Source organism: Chanos chanos, chromosome 3 (assembly GCF_902362185.1).
Source record: "Chanos chanos chromosome 3, fChaCha1.1, whole genome shotgun sequence".
In the NCBI taxonomy this organism is placed as follows: Eukaryota; Metazoa; Chordata; class Actinopteri; order Gonorynchiformes; family Chanidae; genus Chanos; species Chanos chanos.
This window is the reverse complement of record NC_044497.1, coordinates 35,685,011-35,709,550: the sequence shown is the minus strand read 5'-3', so window position 1 is coordinate 35,709,550 and position 24,540 is coordinate 35,685,011. Positions and strand designations below refer to the sequence as shown.

General features: G+C 39.8%; 2 protein-coding genes across 2 annotated transcripts; both read left to right on the top strand.

Annotated features, from left to right (window-relative positions):
* Window positions 1-7,702: 7,702 nt before the first annotated feature.
* dnajc5ab (DnaJ (Hsp40) homolog, subfamily C, member 5ab) lies at window positions 7,703-9,593 on the top strand. The gene is made up of 4 exons (XM_030768917.1): window positions 7,703-7,820; window positions 8,413-8,626; window positions 8,865-9,036; window positions 9,351-9,593. The coding sequence occupies exons 1-4, from the start codon at window positions 7,711-7,713 to the stop codon at window positions 9,455-9,457; spliced, it is 603 nt and encodes a 200-aa protein (XP_030624777.1). The 5' UTR covers window positions 7,703-7,710; the 3' UTR covers window positions 9,458-9,593.
* Window positions 9,594-14,338: 4,745 nt separating this feature from the next.
* trim101 (tripartite motif containing 101) lies at window positions 14,339-20,679 on the top strand. Its single transcript, XM_030768859.1, has 9 exons — window positions 14,339-14,503; window positions 16,850-16,998; window positions 17,313-17,487; window positions 17,567-17,662; window positions 18,269-18,502; window positions 18,615-18,637; window positions 18,746-18,870; window positions 19,033-19,274; window positions 20,593-20,679. The coding sequence occupies exons 1-9, from the start codon at window positions 14,339-14,341 to the stop codon at window positions 20,677-20,679; spliced, it is 1,296 nt and encodes a 431-aa protein (XP_030624719.1).
* Window positions 20,680-24,540: the final 3,861 nt, after the last annotated feature.

Here is a 24,540-nt window from a genome sequence, read left to right as displayed (position 1 = left end):
TGCAGTACACCCTCCACGGTGCTGGGCGGCCAGTCAACATTAACAAACCAACATGGATGCTGAGTATGTTACTTTGATGCGGACCTCAGATTAGTCGGTTTAATTTCAACCTGTCAGCCTTCGCTGTGGTCTGGTCTAAGACCTGAAAACAAAAGTAAAAAATACTTTCGCTTTTTTTCTTGCACGTTGAAAATATCAGTTAATTTCGATAGTGGTGTATTTTCAACAACTATCAGCAACTATCCGGTGGTGAACGAATTATTGTGAACATTCAGTAATATCTACTACAATGCTGCTTACCGAAATGATTTTTAGAAATCCTTCGATTTTCGAAAATGAAAGAGCGTTTTGTGGAAGCCTTGTATCAGTGGCATTGAATACCTCATGTCTGAGGGTCAGTTTAAGTCTGATTTTCGAAATTCAAAGCATTTAGCATGTCCGACAGTTCATACATAGACGAATAGAGAGGTCAAGTGAGGGTAGCCTAAATAAGAACTGGCATCTTGAATGTATGTTAAGAAAAGTTGCCAGCATTATTGATTTCGGTTCTTTGTGGTTCCACAATACTAAATGGTCATCAGTGCTAATATGTATGTAATTGTTTTGTTTACTTAAACATTAAACATCAGACATTGATTTGTCATTTCCGCCCCCTAAAGTCTCAGCCACCATTTCGTGATTCTTGTCACATTTTTTGTAGTCCAGGCAGTGAATTTAACTGCACAGTTTGAGTGATCTTATCATTAGTTCGGGTAGATGTGCCCCACCCCCAACCAAGCTGTTCTTATCCATCTTCCAACAATCTCAGAATGAGTTTGTGTTCTCCTGATCATCTGAACCAGCTAATTCCTCAAGAGGTTAGCATAATCCAACTGTGTTGTCCTAATCATACAACTACACAAACTCTCATTTGTCTTTTCATACCGTAATGTAGGCAGTAGTCTGCAAACTGTAGTTTTTTAATTTCTTAATACTCGACTTAACTTCACTAAACTGGAATTGAAAGCCTGTTCATTCAGAGAGGCCCAGTCTTAGTGTTCAAACAAACACTTGCACAGGTTTTTATGATCACAGTTTTCATTAACTAAATCAGAAAACCTATTGAGAGTGAGTCAGCAGTGAACTCATCTACTTTCTCTACCACTGAGCCTTGCGTGTAAATAGGATAATTTGATAATTCATGTGAACTGTGTAGCTCATTATCTAATTTGATTGTCGATGACACTGCCTTGTTTTTAGATGTTGGATGGTGGAGTTTTTGACAAAGGGTTTTCTGGGGGATGTGAATTTCCAGCCCTTCTTGCACAATATGTTACACAATACAACTGAATTTAGAGTTAAAGTTGTAGTCAGCTATCGTCACTTCACTTCACTTTACAAAGCAAAAAGGATTGTTATTGTTGATAGTAGCTTTTATTTGGTTTCTTGAGATTGTTACTGTCATACTCAGGATCTGAGGGTGTTTCTCTAAAGGATTATTCACACTCCACTGACTGAACTATGAAACTGGAACTGCAGATTCAAAGATGAAATGTTGTGAAGCAGAGACCATCTCACCACCATACATGGATGGAGCTTATGTACATGTGTATGTGTGCACATGGATGTACACACTTTTGTCCAAGACTGGATGTAGTTTCCTGACATTTCCAAACCATATTTTTTGTGGCAGATCATATTGTTTTGTATCTTACAGCTGTTTTATGGGGCCATTAAATTTTCACTGAAACCACTGCACACACTTCAAATAACAAAGCCATTGCACACACTTCAACAATAAACAATAAACCAAACGTATGACAGGATGTGTTTTTGCTCAGTTCTGGAAAAAACAAAGGTACTTTCATGGGCCTTTCACTTCTCAGACAGTAAGGTCTGGTCTGGCACTGCAGTCGAATGCATTGCCATAGAAAAGCAGTACTGAACTGGTTTCCAGTTCTCCTTAGCTTTTGTATTACATATCTCTCATTGCCATAAACTGTTTTCTTATCTTGGGATATGTGCCATTGCCTTGTCAGCACACTTCCTGATGTTTATTATTTAGCTTTACCTCCTGACAGGTCACTTATAAATCTGTTTACATTGCCAGTATCTATTCACTCTGGACTAGATCAGCATAAAGGACCTCAGGAGCTTCAGCTGCTTGTTTTTATGGATTCTCTGTTATTATTGTTGCTGACCTTGCGTAAAAAAAATATCCAGATCTACTAGAATGGCTTCCTTCCCCTTTTTGCTCCTGATTCTAGAACATCTGCTCAGTCACGATCACATTCTAGAATGTGTGTTCCATTTTTGATCCTTTGTTAAAAAAATTAGAAGAAAACCCTTAAGGCTGTGTTTTGTGTACAACATCTGATATGTTGAGAACCATGAAAATCGGAGCACAAACATATCATTCATGTGTGCAAATGCTTTGCCACGTATTGCTGCAGTGCATTGCGTCATATATATAAAAAAATGACTATACTGGGACAGCTGTGAGTACATAGACCTAGTCGTCAGACCCGTGCATATTGTACTGCCGTTTGTTGCACACTTCTGCTGCTTATTGTGTGTGTGATACTAAAGGAACCATGATGACCATATGATATATCTAAATGTGTGTTATTGGTTTCGTGGTTTAGTTGTAATGACAACCATGCTTCTCTTCGCCGTGTTTGTGAAATGAACCACACTGTACCCACTCCCTGAATAACCGTACCCGGAAACTTTTCACTGGATTCACCTTAACTGATTTTCACTGCGTTCCTTTCCTGTCAGAAGTGCTCATCATTGCTGTTATAGAAATGTGGAGGTGTGGCCTTTTGTTGGCCTCTGTGATTGGTTGCCCTGCTGTATGTGACCTCATAATGGAACTAGAGTCTCTGGTTCGCTGTATATACACTCGGATCATGTCTGTGTGGTATTTAGCTACAGTGGCTTGCTTTCAGACTCTACCAGGAAAGGAGCCCATGTTCTGGTTTGGTGACCTATTTGAGATTGATCAGTCAATATATTGTCAAAAATCTTGATCAGTTAATTTCTGAAATATTCCAAAATGGCTAACACCTTTCATTACTTACGCAATCAGTTCACGGAAAAAAAACATAGCAAGGAATAACATTTTTAAAGAAAATTAGAGCATTCTGAATCAGAAGCAGTTAAATGTTCAAATTTCATGTTATTTATGTATATATATAATAAAGTCGGAAATTCAGTTCTTTGAGCACATTGATGGATCAGGTTTCTGACGTCTAAATATGGTGTAGTTTTTTATGTCCCAGGCTTGTTATGAGCTAGAGAGCTAGGAGAGATAGTGTATGTATTTCACATTGTCAGGTATAGAGGATGAGAGAGGGTGGAGAAGAAGACTGAGAGAGTAAGAGAAGAGACAGGGTGAATAGAAGAGAGAAAGAGGAATGGAAGGTAATGGATAGACTACAGGAAAAGAGAAAGAGAAGTATAGCAGATGGAGAAGAGGTAGAGAGCAGAAAAGGAGAGAAAAAGGGGAGGAGGGTTTAGGAGGGAGCTGATGGGTGAGTAAGGCTTAGACAGAGGAGGTGTCAGTAAACAGATGTCAGCTGAAAAGGAGGACACAGCTGGAAATGTGTGTGTGTGTGTGTGTGTGTGTGTAGTTTGGTGCAAGACTGCTGGTTGTATAAATTGTATTACCACTGTAGCACTATCATAAACTCGGCTGTGTGTAACATCACCAATTGTTCTTCACAATAACAATGATATGGTTGCCCCTGACAACAGGAATGCATACACTGAGGTCAGTTTGTGATGTCATAACGACAAACACAGAATATCATTATGCATCAGCTTACCCCGTGTGTGTTTTTTTTTTTTTAAGTTTACGTTTTTTCAAATGTGTATCTAAATAGGAAGTGCTATCTCTTTTGTAGCTTTCAAAGTCTGTTTTAAAGTATATTTTATAAAGTTATTCACTGGGACTGAGCCTGTTCACTGCACCATCACCCAGTCTGTCTAAATGAACAGAGTGACAAGTCATTAATGAGATGTTTCTACACCATATGGATTTCCTCAGGACTTGTGCTCAGGAGGCAGTATTCTCTTTAGGTTCTGATCACACTCAGAGACACTTTCAGGAATTCATTTTAGAGTTTGCTTGCATTGTGTTTGTGTGTTTGTCTGCCTTAATGTTAAACCCTTCTGCTTTATGCGCAGTGTGGTTCAACTGTGGAAATGAGATCACTTTGTGGAGAGGATATTAAAATGATGAAAAAAGTATGAAGATGTAAAAAAAAAAAAAATGTATGTGGGTTGGTTCATTCAGGTCACTACAGAACAGCACATGTTTAGGCTTTCGTTAAAAAAAGGGAAAGAAACAGAGGGACAGACTGAAGGAGGAGGGATGGAGATGTTAGGGAGGAGACAGAGAGGTGTGCAGCTGAAAATGAGGAGGACTAAGACTTTAGGATGGAAATGCCCGGGTTATGGTAACAAATGGAGTATTTGATCAGCTGATGATCTAATCCTGACCGTGGTGACTGTGGGTATTCTGTGGGACAGGGTTGTGGGGCCTCCAGCCATGTGAAAAATGTCCCCCACAGCCTCTGCAGTTTGTATCAGGTTTAAGTGACAGTCACCAGACCAGTCTGATTAATATCACAATTCAGAGTCTGAACCATGACACTAAAGGCACTGGTCTAAATGACAGATGATTTTCAAAATGTATTTACAAAGCAAAATATTTAAAAATTTGGGATAACATTTTGTAAAGGAAATGCAGGTGCTCCAAGAACACTTTCAGTAGTATCACTCATGTTGATTAAAAAAAAAAAATTACAATGTGCTAGTGGAGCCCTAGATGTTGGGTGCATGATATGCTTTAATCTGACACAGTAAATTATCTTAATAATAAATATAGTATGGTGCTCACCTAACTGACTTTGCGTAGTAGCCTTGTCAGAGGTTTCAGTTCAAATGAATCCATTATATCTTGTGATTTGTGGTTTTGGATTCAGTCTGTGGTTAGGGAGTGCCTCACTGTCACACGTGACTCTCTGTAGATGTTTGTTTTTATTGGCCAATAAGGAAGGGTAGGCTCATATTCCAGTGAAAGACGGCGAGCTCTTATTGGCTACTGGTCTCAAGTGGCCGTCACAAACTCTTTTAGGGATTAACTAGATCTTTTTGAAGTTGCCACAGTGATTTGATCCATCTGCTTATGGGTTTTGCTCTTGCTCCTGACGTAAACATGTATACATTTATATGCCAGTGACTGTATTTGTGTGTGTGTTTGCATTGTGCATTGTTTGTGTGGGTGTGCAGATGGACGACAGCCTTTTTCCAAGGACTTTATCCTTACATACAACAATATGTGGTGTTGACACAAGGCAAAGAGGACATTTACTGAATCCACGGCACATACCCTCTTTTCAGCAGTGCCGTACACAGAGGACAGAGAGATGAAAAGAGAGAGAGAGCGTCAGAACACGAAAGCTGGATGTAAACAGTGAAGAAAGAGGGATTTAAATCGGAGAAAAGAGGGAGTTAAAGAGAAAGTCATAGAGCAGGAATGGGAAGCAGCACAAGACAGCTGAACTGGAGCAAGAGTCAGCGATAGAGAGAGAATAACAAAACAGAGAACGAGTCAGATGAGTCTCTGAGTATGGTGGGAGAGAAAAAGAGTGAAAGAGAGAGAGAAAAAGAGTGAAAGGATGCAAGGGATGGAGCACGACGGTGGGACAGAGAGACAGAGTGAGTAAAGAATAGAAAGAGGAGGGGTTTTGTTGTTGTACTAAGGCTGCATTGCAGAGCTTTGCAACAGAGGGAAACCCAGTGAGTAATCAGGCTTAATGAAGCTCTGGAATAGAGCCTGTCTGCTCACGACACACACACACACACACACACACAAGCTGAAAAGAGAACATGAATAGGTGAGGTGAAGTGCAAAAAAACAGGTATAAAGTTGGAGAGACCAGCTGAGGAGAAACAAGAGAGATGACTATAAAATGGTAAATAATCCACAGAGAAGTGAGCCAGCCCAGTGACGTCAGCATAGTGAACAGTTTGTGAAGATGTTTGTCATCCTGGCAGTGTATGTCAGTTGTATAAAAAATCAGAGTCAGTGTGTGCATTCACAACAGAGTTTTCTTCACCTGTCTGTTAATTCACTCCTCTGTTTTACATACTTTATATAGTGTGACTACAGAATTCTGATCTGCAGTTTACTGAGGTCTTTAACAGGTCATAAGCATGGGGGATTTAGCATGTTTCACTGTGAACAAGTGAACAATAGAAATTATTCTCTCCCCCCCCCCCCCCCCCCCCTTCTCTCTCTTTCTCTCCCTCACTCACACACACACACACACACACACATACATTTACCCTCACCTCTCTCTGTACACTATTTACAGCACTACACACAGTCTTACAGGCCACTAAAAACTAAAATAACCCCATCACGTCTTCACAGACGCTCCGGTTACACTAATCCGCTAATCCGCTCTTACAGGTCTTCATGATTAGCCGTAGCCTGGTGGTTAGCAATCTACCTGTACCTGATTGGAGGGTTGGAGTGGAGGAAGAGGTGTTTGGGCTTCACTGATTGGCTAAGGTGTGCCTAGGAGGGGGTTGGCATGCTCTGCCAGCCGGAGGTGTCTGAGGCAGTGAAGCACATTTGGTGAAGAGGTGTCTTAGTCCCACCCACACAAGGCTAATGGGTTAATAGACTTTGTTTTGCACAATGAGAGCCGACAGCTTACACTGTGCCTTAGTGCTCTCACTCTCCTTCTGCACCTCTCCGTTCACACACACACACACTCTCACACACACACACACACACACACGTCTGTGCTCACAGGTTATGCATGGATATGCTTTAGACAGATTCGCGTCACAGCCACAAGGAATTTATATTCCTGTTTTCATCCTGTTTTTTTCCTCTTCAAATCGCAGTGACACAATGCTGACGTGCTATAGGAGAGGTGCAGGGCAGGGATAGATGAGAGTTGGGATTAAGTGATGTCACTCAACCGTGCTGTCATGTGCAGGAGAATCCGGAGCCAAATAACTTCCATTCAGTTCTGTTCTCTCTGTGATTGCATCTCATACAGATATACAGAGGCGTGTGTCTGTGTGTCTGTGTGTTTTGTCCTCAGAGACTGCAAAGCATTTTACTCCATGTCAGAGGTGGAGTTAGAGTCTGGCTCTCTGCAGTCCTTTGAGCTGCTTGGCCAGTATACAGTCATCATGACACTGGTTTTAGATGAGTCAGGTAGTGACAGACGGCAGTTTTTCCTTTCACATGATGTGTGACTCACTGTTTACTGACATTCTGCTTTAATGAGCCATGAACACTGGCCTTCTGACACAAAGAAATGACACAAGACTGTAATGTAGATATGAGGACATAATTGCTGAGAAATGTTTTGGACGTAGGGATGGGTGAATTTTTGGTCGTATAAGAGAGAACTCTTGCATTTATTTTCATATTTTGGTGGAAATGGGAGAGTCATGTGTGCGCACGCATATGTGTGTGTGTGCATGTGTGAAGATAAAACTTGATAGTAAGGGTCAAAATTTAACAATCATTATTACTGTTAACCTCCGAGTGATTTTTGTTTTCCCCTTTTCCCCTTTCTTTCCAATCCCTTTTCCCATCCCATCCCTTTCTCTCTCTCTCTTTTTCTGTAGGGAGACTGTGATAAAGAGAGTTAGCAAGTGAGTGAGAGAGAGAGAGAGAGAGAGAGAGAGAGAGGGATGGCAGAGCAGCAGAGACAGCGCACTCTCTCCACGTCGGGTGAGTCCCTGTATCACGTTCTGGGAGTTGACAAGAATGGCTCACCAGAGGACATCAAAAAGTCTTACAGGTGAGAGGAGTTCTGTCTCTGCTGTATGTTTGGATTAGACATGTGAGAAGAAAATGAAGATCATAAAGAAATCTACAGAACCTTCTAAGCTAAAATAATGTCTCGCTAAAATAATGTCTCGCTGCAGTCTTTTGCATATCTGGGTTTATGTAGTTAATTTTTTGTCATTCTCTTAATTATTGACATGAGTAATGACGTTCTGCTTGAAAATTCCAAATTCTTTGATGTTTCTGGATATTTGTTTGAACGCTGAGGTGCATTACATAGATTGTACTATACTATATGTACTATACGTGAAGATGAATATTGGAAACAATGTTTAATTTCAGTTGATCTCCACAAGAGGGTAGCAGAGAGCTGTATTCCCATGTTTGATTGTTCCAAGGAACTACACTTCTCTCTTGTCTTTATTTTTATTATGACAATCTTTTTTTTTTTAATTCTATTAGTTGGTGTGTGTTCTATCCATTTTAAGTGTTTTCTGCCGTTTATCAGTGTTTGGCATACTATGTGCCGTACATTTTTACAAACTATTTTTAATGTATCACATACAATTTATTAAACTTTTTTTCTTCATTCTCACCCTTCAAAGAAAACTTGCCCTGAAGTTTCACCCAGATAAAAATCCAGACAATCCGGAGGCAGCAGAGAAGTTTAAAGAGATCAACAACGCCCATGCCATTCTCAACGACCCCACCAAACGAAACATCTATGACAAGTACGGCTCACTAGGCCTCTACGTTGCGGAGCAGTTTGGGGAAGAGAATGTCAACACCTACTTTGTATTGTCCAGCTGGTGGGCCAAGGTGAGACATCTAGTTTAGCCCTCCGGTTAACCAGCGGTTTAAGCAGTAGTTTACATGAATTAGTCTGGAGTGTAGTTTGGAGGTGAATGTCTGGGTTAGTCTTTCCTTTCCAGAGGCTTGGAACATTGTTTACCAGTAGTTTACTGTATAGTTTAGAGTGAATTTCAGTTTACACTTCCTTAGGTTCATTCTGTGGTTAGTCCATATTTCAGTGGATCTCTGTCTGTCTTCCCTGCAGGCGTTGTTTATATGTTGTGGCATAGCCACAGGCTGTTATTTCTGCTGCTGTCTGTGCTGCTGCTGTAACTGCTGCTGTGGGAAGTGCAAACCGCGGCCTCCCATGGATCAGGAGCCCGAGTTCTACGTCTCCCCCGAAGACCTGGAGGCCCAGATGCAGTCCGAAGAGAGAGGTGAGATGTACCCCCGGCTCATCCGGACGCTGCCTAAAACTGTAACGAAAACTTGAACCGGTTTTACAGATGTTCGGCACAGATAGACTTCGCGAGGTTTTCATGGATGTTTCTAAGCTGACCCTATGATGGTTATCTAGCTTCACTATCTATGTGTGCAAATGTGATTTCTCTTTTTAAAAATCACGTTTGCACTTCTATACACATTTTGTACTGTGTGTTAACGTGTGTGAAAAGCATTGATTTTTATGATGTTATTCATTTTTGTGATCGACCTTTTACCATAATATGTGTGTTTGTTTGTTCATTCACAGATGGTGGTGACCCCATCATGGTTCAGCCTTCCTCAGCTACAGAGACAACCCAGCTAACTGCAGATAGCCATCACACCAGCTACCGAACAGACACAGGCTTCAACTAGAACCCTTCCAGAACCTTCTCCCAGACCCAGACCTCCCTCTCCCATTGCTAGCTGGGACAACCTGAAGCCTTTCAGAACTGGAGTTGTCTTCCTCCTCCTCCTGAAAAGAAAGCACTGAGTGATGAAAGGAAGGAGAGAGAGAGAGAAAGAGAGACTTAAAAGGGTGACAACATTTTTTAAAAAATATATAAGGCCACAAATATCAGAGCTTCTCTAGGAAAAGGAGTTTTTCAATTTTATTCGCCTTTTACCACCTCCACTCCCAAACCTGATTCTCTACCATTCCTCTCATTTAATGCACACACACACACACACACACACATCCACACACAGGCCTAAACACACTATGTGACACGCTCTCGTTTTGTCCCATAGCACATGTAGTTAGGGCACCTTTGAATGTGGATTATGAAGTATGGATTATTACTTGTGTATCTCAGTTGGTTATCTTTATCAATGAATAATATGTTAAACCATATTATTCAACACTGATCATATCATTTAAGCAGACTGACTTTTGCAGTGAAGCACTGGAGTGAGTTCAGAGTTACTGCTTTAGTGTAACTTCAGTACATTTCAAGCACACACTGAAATATCCCTAGCTGTTAAGAAACTACTGAAACACAGTATGATCATAATTGCCACTTTTTTCTATCTTCTTTGCCTGAAGGCATAACTCCTTCAGACTAAATGTACACACACTCTGAGACTCATACAAACTTAGCCTGCATACAAATGATAGGTATTCAAAAACTCACGACAGTACTTTCGTCTTTGGTCGGACACTGAATCATTTCCTGTTGTGGGTTTGTTTTTGGGGTTTTTTTGAAATGGTAGATCAAGTGTATGGACGTTTAATAACTCATAGTTCCTCATATTGTCTGCAAGCTCTCTTTTTATGTTGTCAACTGTCAATCCACTAAGCTTTTAATCTGTGGGGATTTTAAGGTGATTTTAAGTTCTCCCTTCTCCTGTTGCATTAACAGAAGCAATTTCAGTGCTTCACTTGCCTGTACCTGATGACCCAGGTGTGTCAGCGCGTGTGTGTGTGTGTGTGTGTGTGTGTGTCTCTGTGTGTCTGTGCATTTGCTTTTTCTTGTGAGACTGTATTTCCATAAAGAGCAATTGGAGTATTAGTACCTCCTCCTCCTTAAGACACACTTGTGTGTCATTGTGCTGATATGACAGGACAGAATGTGGAATGACAAATCATTTTTAAAGCTGTTTCCCTCATGGCCTTAGTGCCGGGGATCAGCATTTTTGTCACATTAGTCTGTTACTTCCACACACACACACACACACTCTAACATTACTGTCCATTTAACCGATGTTAACTCTGTGTACACTCAGTTGCCATGCCCCTCTCACTCTCTTAGCTTTCCAGGTGTTATATCTGTTGTGTTTATCATACTGTTTAAGAATCCAGAATATTCTGTGGCTCTACTCTGCACTGTAGTGTGTCACACTGCCAACGTGAAAGGGTTTGGTTTCAGTGCCAGTGTGACCTCTCCTATAAATAAATCTGCAATGACTTATTGAGGACAGTCGTTTTTACCAATTAGGCTAACAAAAGGTGAGGACTACAACAGCAATAACATATCTCACAAAAGGATGAGAGCGTTAAGTAGCATGATTAGTTTTTCTGTAGTGTTTGGGAGATTGGGATTTCTGCTGCTTCAGTGATGAGGTGCAATGTGACACCCCAAGAATTATGAGAAATGGGCATTGCAGTGTAAAGGCATGCTCTGTCTCCTCTCATGTGTTAGTGTGTCAGCAGGTTCCACACGGTTACCCTGTCAACAGGTGTCCCTGCTCAAACTCAGACACGCAAACAAATTGATTCCGCCAAACTAATTTTACTTCTATCCATTGATTGATCGTCCCGCAATTATGTTTCTAAGCTGGTTACATTGTTCTGATTTGACAAAAAAAAAAAAAATCAAAGAGAAACTATGGCTGCAGCTTTTAAGACCAAATCGTTTTACATTGATCTCAAAATCCAGCCGTAGAGAAATTAGATGTTAGATCTACCGCCATTTGTCACAAATGCCTAACAGCTCTTTTGTTTAATCTCCAAGGCTTATATTGCTTTAAATGTAGCATTTAATCAACTTGTTCATGAATACTAGTTCTTGGCTTACGGCCTATACATTGTACTGTATTGTGTTGTGTTTATTTTTTAAAGATACATTGTTTTAATGTCATACTGTAGTATCACACTGTATATCCAATGGCTGCAAAGTGATATATTTTTGTAGTATGAGTCATGAATGTCATTTGGAATTTTTGGACTAGATTTACCAAAACTTTGAGCACGTTAAAATCATTTTGTAGATGCGCACACAACCCAGAGCACGACCACTTTAATGGCAAGTGGTGGATTCATCACTGACTAGTCATCCGCTGTGGTATCAGTTCTTCATAATCTAAAATGTTTTATACTTGCCAAAGGCTTTAGTAAATCAGTTCACAGTTTGTGTAGAGGGGCAGTGACATGTCTGGCCATAAACACAGTGTCTGATGTGTGTTTTACAGTATTATTAGGCTTTTCAAGGATGGCCGACTTCCACCACTGACGCTATCTCACCATCTGATTTCTGTCTGTTAAGAAAATTAAGCTTGTCCTTGTCTTTTACACTTGTTTTCATCTGTATGTTTTCACTTTTCTCCTTAAATACGGTGCACCCAATCCCTCTTTCTACTCTTTATCTCTTTTCTCCTCCCTGGACTTTTCTATGTTCAGTTGCTTAAATGTCTCTGAATGCAAAACCATATGCTTTAAAGTCACCCAGACTAATTCCTCCAAACCCCTGTAGTTAGGATTTTTTTTTCTTTTTCTTTCTTTCTTTCTTTTTTTTTTTGATTGAGTAGGGGATGTGATTTTCGTGTTTTTGTGATGAAGGATTTATTTTAGGTTCAGCTTTTTAATATTTCTTTAAAAGTGAGTGTGTATGCTTGTCTGTCTGTGTTTATGTGGATGTGTGTGTGTGTGTGTGTGTGTGTGTGTGTTCATGTATGTCTGCCTGTCTGTATCTGGGAAGGAAAAATTGCGATCTGGACAAAACGATGTGTTTCCAGAGATGAAGACATACGTCACGTTTGTTTAGAGAGTGTCTGTGTGTGCATGTGTGCGTGTTTGTGCGTATACATTTCATGACCTAAGATGATTCACTTATCTTTGTAGATTTTAATATTATTTATGTATGAGAAGGGACAGTGAATCATAATTGATCAAATGATTTTGGTCTGTTTTTCTGGGGTTTTCTTTCTGTTATCAGCTCACTCAAAATCAGTACAGGCATGTATGTCCTCTCATGTGTGTACTGATCAGTCAATTCCATTTTTATTTCACTGTAATGCAGTTATTTCACTTTGTAATGCAGCTGTTTCTGATTCAGGTGAAAATCAGAACTCACTGACTCACAGTGGAAAATCTGAATTTAGCACATTAGTAATGTTTACCTTACAAAAAGACTGAACAGAAAGACAGTTAGAGGGAAGAGAACAGTTTGGCCTTGCATAGAACCCACATTTGCTTATAAAAATCAGTGGAAGTTTCAGTGTCTCACATCCTTCCTAGATAAAATGCCCTGTCCCTCATTTTTTATGTTTGTATAAGGTTAACAAGAAAAATATTACACTGTCTAGACCCACATATATTTTCTTCAATTTGATTGGTTGTTTCTGTTCTGTGGGAAATCACAATGAATAATCACCTGCAAAGACCTGAAGTTGCTTCTACTGTGAGGTTTTGGAATAAACGCTAAGTGTCATTGTTTGAACATACAATATGGATACAAAATCATACTGGATTCAGAAAGATTCTTTTAGATATGTTAAACCAGAAATATATAGTACAAAAATAATAGCAAGGATAAGGTAATATGATACATTGTTTTGATTAATTTATTTTTGTTATGTTTTAATGAATGATCATAGTTCAGATCATGTGTAATTAGATGTTGCCATTGATTAAAATGGCTAAAGTCTTTTGCACAGCTCTAGTTGTATGTTTTAGCATGATTGTACCGGTTTGTCTAAGAGAGACTCAACATAATTAATTTATCTGATTTGTTGATGTACAATAAATGTTTCTGATGTCAAACAAATGTTTGTGTATTTTGTTTTCTCATTCTCGCTCTTTTTTCCTGGAATACCCGTGTCTTTGGTGTTGGCATGACTGTTTGCATATGTTTTGCTGTTTGTCACCAGATAGTGTTCCTCTGCGACCCAAGCCGTGTGAGACCGCAAGAACATGCCCCTCTTTAATCATTACCCGAAGGGTGTTTTGCTCTCACAAAAAAGTATCAGCTGGTCCACAAAAAAACATTCCCATGTTTTTCAATGCACACGTGTATATTTCATAACCCGTCTAAAACAGTCCGCCTGAACAGTGCCGCCGGTGCAGCTACTCAGGCCGTGAACCTGAATGGTAACTGTAACTGGAGCAAGAACCTGGGTTTCATTTGCCTCCCAGCATTCCTCTGCTTGCCTGATATGGGCTGCGGCATTTTGGGGGACAACCCCTGGAGGCTTTCCAGAAATCAGACACCTTCTCTCAGCCTTTGCCGTCACCAAAGTTCCCCATCAGAGATCTCCACTGCCTCCAAAGGGAAAACCAGACTCAGAACAACTGTTCTTTCCCCAGGAAGAGAAAAAAAAGAGAGAAAAGAAGTGGAGAGAGAGTAGGAGGTAAAGAAGACAGGAGGGAAAGAGAGATGTAGGGCAATAGAGGAGTTTGCTGAGACATAGATGTAGATCTCCAAACCCTAAGGCAGCCTCACACAAACTTTGCCTGAAGCTCTTCTTGAGTCTCCACGCACGTCGCTCTATCCAAGAGCTCAGTTCATTTGTCTGCAAGAGGACAGAGGGACATAGGACATGTCTTTCCCGCTGGAGCTTGGCTCTCTTCAAAAAGACGGAGCACTGGGGACTCTGGAAAAGCAGCTTATTTGCCCCATATGCCTGGAGGTCTTCACTAAACCGGTTGTCATCTTGCCCTGCCAACACAACCTTTGCCGCAAGTGCGCCAACGAGCTCTATCAGGTGTGTGTGTGAATACAGGCATCTGTATGTGTATGTAGGAGGAAAGCGGTCTCCTTGTATAAATTCCGACTATGAGTGTGTGTGTGTGTGTGTGTGTGTGTGAAGGCATTTGAGAGAGTTCAGTTGTCATTATCAATTAGCACCGTAAAGTGCTTCTGTCTCTTAAACCACTGTCGTAAAATCTAAAATGGTCTGAGAGCGTAATGGATACTTATGAACATCATCTGCTTCTAACCTGGTAAGAGCAAATTTCCTGATATGCCTGTTTGATCACAGCTTGGCATGAGCTCAGCAATATATCCAAAATCCAGGCACCAAATGCCCCAGAGTTTCTGTTGTCAGAGGGTTCTGTGGACACCTCAGATTTATTTGGCTCAGCAAGGCATTTGGCCATATGAGATATTAATCCACTTATAGCTACATACATGCTGCGCCAGCTGTGCTTTTATGTGCATATACCACTGCTCAATATTAGTCTCACTGACAGTTTTTATTAAAACAAAAGAAAAAAAAACTCCTTACTTAATGCATAATCTATTAATCGTGGCTTTGCAGTACAAATGATCGAGGGATTATCCTGATGTTTTGAGAAGAGTGTGTACAGGCAGAAGATTAATCTCAGGAGGCCCCTACAACAGCTGAAAGTACATACCTTTGGATCACCAAAACATTACATGCAGGATTCAGAGACAAGGCTACCCATGGAGACACAATTGTAACATCATCTATATGTAAACACATGCTCTATATGGAGATGTGTGTGTATGCACATGCAGAGGTCACATGTGCACACATATTCACAGTCCTCGAATTTTCATACTCATATCCACAAGAACACATTAACCAACTGGATATAAGATAACATGTACACTTGACAGTGGCTTGATCAGTCACATTCACATTCTGAGTTAAGCATGTGAACTCACACAGATCCCAAACAGGTGTGTGGATTACAAATGCCTAACTTCAGACACAGTCTAAATACCTGTGTTTAAATATAGTCAGTGGCCTACATTCATTGCCTTTGATTTAGTTTCCATTTGGTGTGTGATAGACAAAGAATGAATTGTTCATTTGATAAAACCTCTTCATATTGGTTGAACTACCAGAATAGGCCAGTTCTTGTGGGGTGAGAATTACTAAGAATCCCTACATCTGTCTGAACCTTGCAAACCCAAATTTTTGTCTCTTTTTTATGAGTATTCATTGACCAACAGCAAAAGTGGAATGGGTTATGTGAGAAGTGACAGTACCAGTCAACTTTTGAGCGTGATGATGAGTAAAGACATCTCAGACACAAGATACTGTGTCCTGTTGCACTTCTCCCTGAAATTTTCCTTTATTTCTCTGTGGTCTGATGTTTTATCTCTGTCATCACTGTCAGCAGCAAGCTGTTTTTGGCAGTATTCATGCTTGTGAAGATGAGGAGAGGGCTAGCATACTATACAATTCATGGAAAAAGTTGTCACAAGAAGACACCTCAGGTTTCCTGAGTTGGTTCACTTGAACTTGAGAGTGGTTCCAGCTGCCAACAGGCAACAACAGGGGCAAACTCTGAATTCAGCCTCTTTCTTGAGGAACATCTCGTTTCGTACCTCGTACTAATATACACTTACCAACTTGCTGAATGAGCAGTTACTTAAGCTACCATCACCCTCTCACAGAATGGGGCCTCTGCTTTCTATGCCTCAAATGTGCAGTGGGAGTTAGCACTGTGTCACAGTCTGGTCTCTGTTTCTGAGCCAGCTCAGAAACCTCAGCAGCTGAGATCTATTAAAGACCAGAACTATTTCAGGACCTTCTCCCCATCTCACTTTCCCTCTCTCTCTCTCTTTGACTTCCCTCCCCTGCCATTTCATTTTACAGTCCCTTAGCTTCTGCTCATTACTCTGTCAGAGATGAGATGAGGCAAATGTAAGTTATCTGTCTCTCTCTCTCTCTCTTTGGAACCTGCATTGACACTAGCAGTTGTTTTTGAAAGATTGCCAGTCCATTCATATAAATATAAATGCTTCCCTGTGAAACAGAGATAGGTGCCCATGGGGTGAAAGAAACTGCTATAGGCGTCTATGCCAGAATCAGGGACAGAACATTGTCAGAACAGTCATGAAAAGGGCATATCCCTTAAGAGAAAAGTCTAACAAACCATGCCAGTTATGAATGATATCTAAAAAGAGACACATTACTGAATTAAAAATGTAGTGTGGACAATATCACTGTTTTTCTTTAGCCATGTCTCAGTACCAATTACTTGAAAATGAAGAAAACTCATCACAAAATGTAGTGAAAATACAGTAAACATGTTTTGTTGTGGAGTAGAACAACATGCTGACTGAGAGAATGCAGCCGTCCTTGTTTCAGGTGGGTGTTGGTGGCCGATTCCGTTGTCCTTCTTGTCGACATGAAGTTGTTCTGGATCGGCATGGAGTGTATGGATTGCAGCGTAACTTACTTGTGGAGAACATTATCGACGTCTACAAGCAAGAGGCTGCTAAGTAAGAGATAAGCCTGCTCTCATCTCTCTCCACATCGAAAGATTAAGATTAAAGATTAAATTCCTGCATGTTAATTAAACAGACCTGAACCACACAAGTGAGGCAAACATGATAAAGTAGCACTGACACTGACACTCTTAAGTAAAGTAATGATAAATAGCAAGCTGTTTACAGGAGAGATACATTTTGTGACTGTGGCTATGTAATGTTACATTTATCTCTGTTGCTTCCATAGATCATAGACACTGATAATATCTATGATCCATATTAGTTTTTTCCATGACATCCCCTAACTGTTCTGTCTCTACTTACAGTTCAAAGCCTACAACCAAGCCCATAGAACAGCCAACCTGTGTGGAACATGTAGGTGAGAAAGTCAATATCTACTGTATTACCTGCCAGGTTCCCACCTGTTCTCTCTGCAAAGTGTTTGGAGCTCACAAGTCCTGTCAAGTAGCTGCCCTATCTGAAGTGTACCAGCAGCAAAAGGTGAGCTTTGAGCAGGTTTGGGCTGCTAACAACATGAAATTCAAAAATCAATTAACCATTAACCTATTTCTTCTTGTAGGCAGAACTCAGTGATGGAATTGGTTCACTGGTTGCAACTAATGAGCAAGTACAAGCTGTCATAAATGAACTGGAGGAAGTTTGCAGGAGCATTGAGGTTTGTCTTACAAGAATTTACTAAAAAAGAACAAATGTTTCACGCTATACTTTGTTTACTCACAAAAATCTTGTTCAAATGTTGTTTGAATCAGCTGTATATATTAGACAAGATATTTGTCTATTTCATATGTGGACCTATTATAATCCTTGGACCTTGCCATTGTTACTTACTTGTTGAACTCCAGTATGTATGTATCAAGACTTTACTTTCACAAGCACACAGGAACAAAAATAGATGTTGACATCAAGCTATTATCATCAGGCTGTTATTAAAAGTTGTTGCCTTGTCCCATCTCCTGTGCCAATGAATGAGAACAATATTAATCGGATTGCACACCATATGTATGACATTATGCTACTCAAACAAGTCTTTTCAAGACCTTTCTCATCTGCCATACAGGAAATGACTATTTTAAATTCTAAAAATGCAAAAAAAACCCCAAAAAAACCAAAAGTTACGAACAAACTACCAAGTGAGTGTTACAATAAATTAATTTGTTTAACAAGGTGAAGTTCACCTTTAATTGTTGAATCGCTCAGAAATTAAATTCAAACTCACTTGACTGAATCTAACAATTCAAATAATTGGTGCTACCACATACAGGAGACCAGCAAGAGCCTGAAACAGACCGTGTGTGAGAAGTTTGATCGCATGCACGCCATCCTTGAAGAACGACGTCAGATCATGACGCAGCGTATCACCTACGAGCAGGAGGAGAAGACTGGACATGCGCGGTCTCTGTCGTCCACCTATGGGGAACATGTTGACGCCAACTTGAAGTTAGTACAAACCGCTGTTCAGACCATGGAGGAAGCTGAGATGTCTGTCTTCATGCAGGTATTCTAGGTGCAGTGCATGTGTGGGCTTACACAAGGCTCTCTCTTGAGTCCCATACGGTTTTTTCTATATTTTCGTAAACCAATAATTTGTTTGTATTTTCTTTTCTCAGACTTCAAGAACTCTTATTGAGAAGTAAGTGTCCATCTTCTTATGCTCTCTGGGACGCTTCCTCCTTTCTCTCTTTTTGTTTGTGTGTCCATCTGACTCTGCTTTTTTATTGTCATCTGTCTTCATCAAAAGGGTCACCGAGGCAGCCAATTCCTGTACTGTAGAGACTCTTGAGCCTGGCTATGAGAACATGGACCACTATCAGGTGGATTTCAATGCAGAGGAGCAGATTCTACACCAGCTAGACTTCATGAAGAGTAAGCATTAGTGGCCTTTTTCGAGGGATAGCTAGGATTGCATGCCTTTTAGATTCAGAATATTGCAATTTAATGAATATGATCTGACCTGAGAAATTAGCTGCCCAAAAACTCTTATGTCAAGCTGCAAAGCCTAAGCTCCTTTGCGGGTGTTTTCTGTAGTTGAAGAAGAAGTGCAAGATATACCTGAAGATCTCGAACTGGAACCAGATACTGAAGTTGAGCTTGATTCAGCACCTAGCCAGGATATTAATGAAGAACCTGACGAAGATCCAAAGGTGGAAAGCTGGGAGACAAAGGACCCAGATTTAGAGACAAAAGACAATACTAAGGAAGAGCCCATTGGTTTTATAGACACCAAAAAAGGGGCCCATGGTGACCAAGAAGGGTTAAGCACTCAGCAGGTAGATGTGGCTCCACCTTTCATTCTCTCACGCACTGTTGTTCAATTTCTATCAGCATGTTCAGTTTTTAATTTTCAACATTGAATGCTGTACACACATTTTCTGTTTTTGTCCCCCACATATCATTTTGCCTCAAGTGAATTTCAGATTTCACAGAATTTTAGCATGCTCACTTATGCCTTCCTGACTTTACAAGGCGTAATAAAATATTAACAATGTTATTCATTTTAATGAGCAATGCAGTTGTGAGTATAACACAGCCTCACTAACTCTTTACTGCCCGTTTGTGATCCCTCTCACCATTCCCTTTTCTCCGGGTTACTGCTCACAAGGGTGAGCCAGAGCCACAGTGTGATGAGCATGATGCAGATGACTTGGGGATAAACATCTCTCAGAATGAAGCCAACGGAGAAACCAAGCTCTACCCTAGCTGGTATAAGCCTGGCAACTGGCAGGTAGTTACCTCAAATTTGGCCATGCATCTCTAGTAGTGCCTGACAATACATCCCGTCTAATGAGGGAACTTTGATCCTTTTACAAGTTTCACCAACCCCCACCTTTACCCCTGCCATTGTGGATGGGTGTTAGCTTTGTCCACGGGGCCTCTGAGAATTCAACTGACCCATCTAGGAGGAGTTTTCAAGAAAGTTCCCAGGGGTGTCTTTCCCTAGCTAGGGAGGACAACACTGATCCAGAGGATGGTTCTTCCAACAATGGAAGTGGTACCTCCTTATCTCCACAGGTCAGTTTAGTCTTGTCTGATTCCGCTTATCAAATGACTATAATTGCTACCATTGCCACTGCCACTCGTTGGTCTTCCTCTTCATCATCAAGTCATTCCTGCATCATGGCCACTGCTGCCTCGGCTCATCCATCTTATTTTCAGTAACATTTTGTTTTCATTAGAGGGAAGGACTTCTTCTAGGACCATTTCCAGATTCAGTATAACTGCTTTTAATATAGTTCTTCTCTTGGAAAATACTATGATATTGCACATTTTAAAAAATTCCTAATGCTGTCCATACTGTGATCCCACATTGGTGTTCATCTGTTGATATCTGGGTTTAGGAACAGAACCTTGCATGGGATGCAGAAGACAAGAGAACCTCGGAGCACAAAGTTGGTTTAGTGTTGCTGAAATGAATGAAAGGTTCCCCTCTCAGTATGATGATTTCTTCCTTAAGAAACTTAGAAAGGCCCGTGGTTCAACCATGATGCTCCCAAGCATAAGGTCCTTCCCTCTGTCACGTGACCGTACTTTCTACCCTAGTTCCACTCCTCTCCATCACCCTCCACCTCTCCATCCATCTCTCCTCAGGCTGTCACTCTTCTCTTTTACTTCCTGGCTTTGGTGATCATCCTGCAGCGGGTGTGGGGGCACATTCAGTGCATCATATGTATATGAAAGAGGCTGAGGATCACACAGCTAAGGTACCGAATGACAATCTGCAAAGATCAAAGGTTTTAAAAAGATGAAGATTAAATAGAATAAAGCATGAAGTAAGAGAAAGAAAGAAAGAAAGTAAGAAAGAAATGGATAGAATAGAATAGAATAGAATAGAATAGAATAGAATAGAATAGAATAGAATAGAGACAAACAAACAACAAACAGGAACAAGACACCCCCATGAATCCTGTCTGTTCCCTCCCTCCTTCTCTAGGGTCAGCCCCTTTCAGAGGGACCCCAGTGGAGAAGGGATTTGGACACTGACACGTTCTTTGACACCAGCTCTGATGGCTCCTTGTGGTTGGAGAAGTAGGGTGACAAAAACAGAGAGACAGGCAGTTAGTCAGGTGGGTACAGTCAGAAATAAGATGGTGTGTTACCCAAAGTCTAAGGCATGGCATGTTTCATAGTATCACTGCAATATAGCATAGCACTGCCTTTATAATCTGCTTGTCATTGGCTGTTATTTCATGTCGTTAATAAATCAAAATAAAGATAGCTTTAGACTGTGGTGCAACACACCCACTTTGTTGTTTTAGTATTACCACTGTTTTATTACTGTTATTGTTCATAGCATTCCAAATATTAGCTCTGCTTAATCCCCACATTGGGAGATAGGTTCATCTCTTGCACTTTGTAGCCCCCTGTTGATTAGTAGTGTTTCTACCTGTTTTTACGGTTCACTCTTTTACCTCACCTATTCATGCACTTGTACCTGGTCAATATCTGAATTTAGCCACAGCACTCATACCAAAGCCAGATCCTTAATGACTACACACTTGAACTGTACTTTGCTTCACTTGTAAGTCACTTTGGATAAAAGTGTCTGATAAATGAATACATGTAAATGTAAAAATAAATTGTTCCTGTCTTAGGGGGCCTCATGTCCAACTTTTCCGGAGTAGACTGACAGTATTTGTGAAACACTGTGATGTCACAGCTGAGCTAGCTGTCTTTTTTGTTTTGTTTTGTTTTGTTTTTTACAGTGGTGGCAGTGAGCTTTACAGCTAAAGCTATAACCTTACGCTTCTTGGCACAGTCACTGCTTATTGTTAAGTAGTGCTGTTTAAAACCTTTAACAGTGCAATTCAGTCATAATCCTCATGTTATTTATTTATTAATTATTGATTTATTTATTTAGGAAGCACTATACGTCACCCATAAACTTAAGTGAGCCCACACTCATTTCTCATGTAGAAATCAATCTTTAAATGTGCTGCAGAGTTGAAAACTAGGAGGATCTTTTGCTTTTGGGGGCAAATTTCAACAGACCCGTCCTGAACTCTCCACTTTATCTTCACTAGATTGCTGTACCTGCGAGTTCTTTGCTTGGGAGATGTGATCTGGCTATCACCTGCCCTGAGCCTGCCTGTCTCAGCTTCACCTTCCTCTGGCTGAATTCTCCACAAATTCAATTTGGCTTGATGTCAGGCCTTGACTTCCATTATATGGAGTACTGGGAGAGGCAGCAAGAGTTCCCCTGTAAAATGGAAATAAAAATGGTTTGCATCACATAGATTAAGTTAGAAAGTACTCTCTGAAAAGAAGATTCCAGAATGTACCTATTCCTTGTCCAGGAAACAAGTCCTAAAAGGTTTTGGGTGTGTGCAGACAAATTTTCTTCTTTTTTTTATTGCAAAACCCTACTTTTGCATTTGAGTGTGGTGTTGTTATTTAAACTTCTTTGATAAACATGATTATATTAATCTTTAGATAATAGTTTATTTAGATAATGTCTGATCTATTGTCATAAAATCAATGAGAGGATTTGTGCATGTGTTATGTGAAATGGTATGTCAACAACTTTAATTCCAATTTCACATCTTTAAATTTTGAATGTCCATGGTCTTAAAGAGAGTAATAAAATGTATGGATAAAACATGCATGACTCATTCAATATCATTGTTTTTCACATATGCATTGGAAGATGGTGCTTGCTATATTTTTAACAATATTTTTTTTTTTGTTTATTGTGTGATGACCTTTGGCACTTACAGAAGAGGCCATAAATCATATAATAAAAATGAATGTCATAATTTGACCTGAAAGTAAGACATCTTGTTTAATGTACATGGTTTAAAATCTCCTCAGAAAGAAAGAAAGCAAATCAGCAAGGAGTGTGGACATTTATTCCCTTTATTCCTTTTCAATCTGAAACACTAGGAGAGCCATTGCAGCTTTGAATCCTTTCAGTGTTTTGTTTACTTAATGGCACACATTCCAAACATGGCACCAACGACAATATAACGTTAGCTCCTGTGATGTATGGCTGAATACAAAACATTTATACAAAGATTATACAAATTATTCTTTCGATAAATTTACACAGGATATCATTACTACCTTTACCGTAAATTATAATCTTCAAACATATTGGATATTGAGCAGCTTGAAAGCTTTCTTGCTTTCTTATTTCTCATTACTGCTTGGGAGTGTGAAAACTGTTTTAATTCTTTACGGAAAAGTATCAGTGGTTGGGGGAATTTTGAAAAATTACATTTATGGAAGTAAAATTTTGCTAAAATGATCATGCTGTTAATTAGCACATACAGTGGACATACATCTTTTTGTACACTGAATATTACATCTTCAACAGATAATGTACCAACATATGTATCCTTTTGCATCAGCCATTCCTATAATCTCTTCTAAACAGTACCTGAGAAGACACATAAAAAATATATGTTCTGTTCTTCTTCAACATTAAGATCACAGAAGTGACAAATCTTTTTATCAGTATTAAAGTATAACCTTACAAATGCATTGGATGTGTATATAATATTAAGAATGTTAAAGTGAGTATCTTTTGCTTTAGAATGCACTGGAAAGCACAAGTACCTCATCCTTATTTGTTTTATTATGTCATTTATCATTTATCAAACACCTGACATAAATTATTTTCTACAAATCAGGTTTGGATAATAAATATCAATCAGAATCTGTCTTAAGTATTTTTGGTGCATTTTGTATCCATGAAGTCATATGCACCAGCACATAAGGAGGGAAAAGAATGAGTAATCTTAGAATGTTTTAATGTACACCTCACTGTAACTTAAAAGCTTGAAGGAATAGCATTGATCACAGCATAGTATTGATTTGGATGACAAGCAAAGCCGTGTTTTATAGTGAAGTCATTATAATCAAGAATATTACTGTATACTAACTAAATATCTCTGCTAGACCATTCAGTACACGGAACAGTGACTTATTACAATGTAAGATGAATGTATTGAATTATTGGGTGGAGATTATCCACAAATCTTGGGTCTTGGTAACAAGGTAAAATGACCTTGTTAATTTTATCTCCTGCCTCATAGAAGAGAGTCATTATTAACACATTCACCGAAGACATGAAAGATCAAGTCTCTAAGATCCCTTCAGAAAAGACTTTCACACAAGCCCTCAGAGCCTGCTGATTTATTTAAAGTAAGTTTCAAGTCTCAAGTTCTTCAATCTGTAGTTCATCTTCACAATGTGTTTTGAAATCCGAATCAGTGCAAGGGATGCATTTTTTCGCCCCCAAACAAATTTACTGCAGTCATTTAGAGAGAGACAAGAGGAATGCAAGCTGCGGTAAAACTTGTACATTTCACTACTTATTGATTTTGGATTAGTTTCTTCAGTGTCAATTACCATTAGTTAATTAACTGAATTTTTAATTACCTGCCTTGTTTCCTCTAACTTACAAAACTAGTATGTGCTTTTCTCACCCTTTCGTGTCCATTTTGCATGTGATCTCACATAGCCACCGACAGCTCACTTAAGATAAATGTTATACAATTTTAACTATATAATAAATTCTATACTTTGTATTTATCT

Excerpts from the sequence above, each read along its gene's own strand:
- dnajc5ab (XM_030768917.1), top strand. The coding sequence starts at position 7,711 with ATGGCAGAGCAGCAGAGACAGCGCACTCTCTCCACGTCGGGTGAGTCC. Across the intron at positions 7,821-8,412 it reads GACATCAAAAAGTCTTACAG|AAAACTTGCCCTGAAGTTTC; the intron begins GTGAGAGGAGTT and ends CACCCTTCAAAG. Across the intron at positions 9,037-9,350 it reads GATGCAGTCCGAAGAGAGAG|ATGGTGGTGACCCCATCATG; the intron begins GTGAGATGTACC and ends GTTCATTCACAG.
- trim101 (XM_030768859.1), top strand. The coding sequence starts at position 14,339 with ATGTCTTTCCCGCTGGAGCTTGGCTCTCTTCAAAAAGACGGAGCACTG. Across the intron at positions 17,488-17,566 it reads AAGTGTACCAGCAGCAAAAG|GCAGAACTCAGTGATGGAAT; the intron begins GTGAGCTTTGAG and ends TTCTTCTTGTAG. Across the intron at positions 18,871-19,032 it reads CCAGCTAGACTTCATGAAGA|TTGAAGAAGAAGTGCAAGAT; the intron begins GTAAGCATTAGT and ends TGTTTTCTGTAG.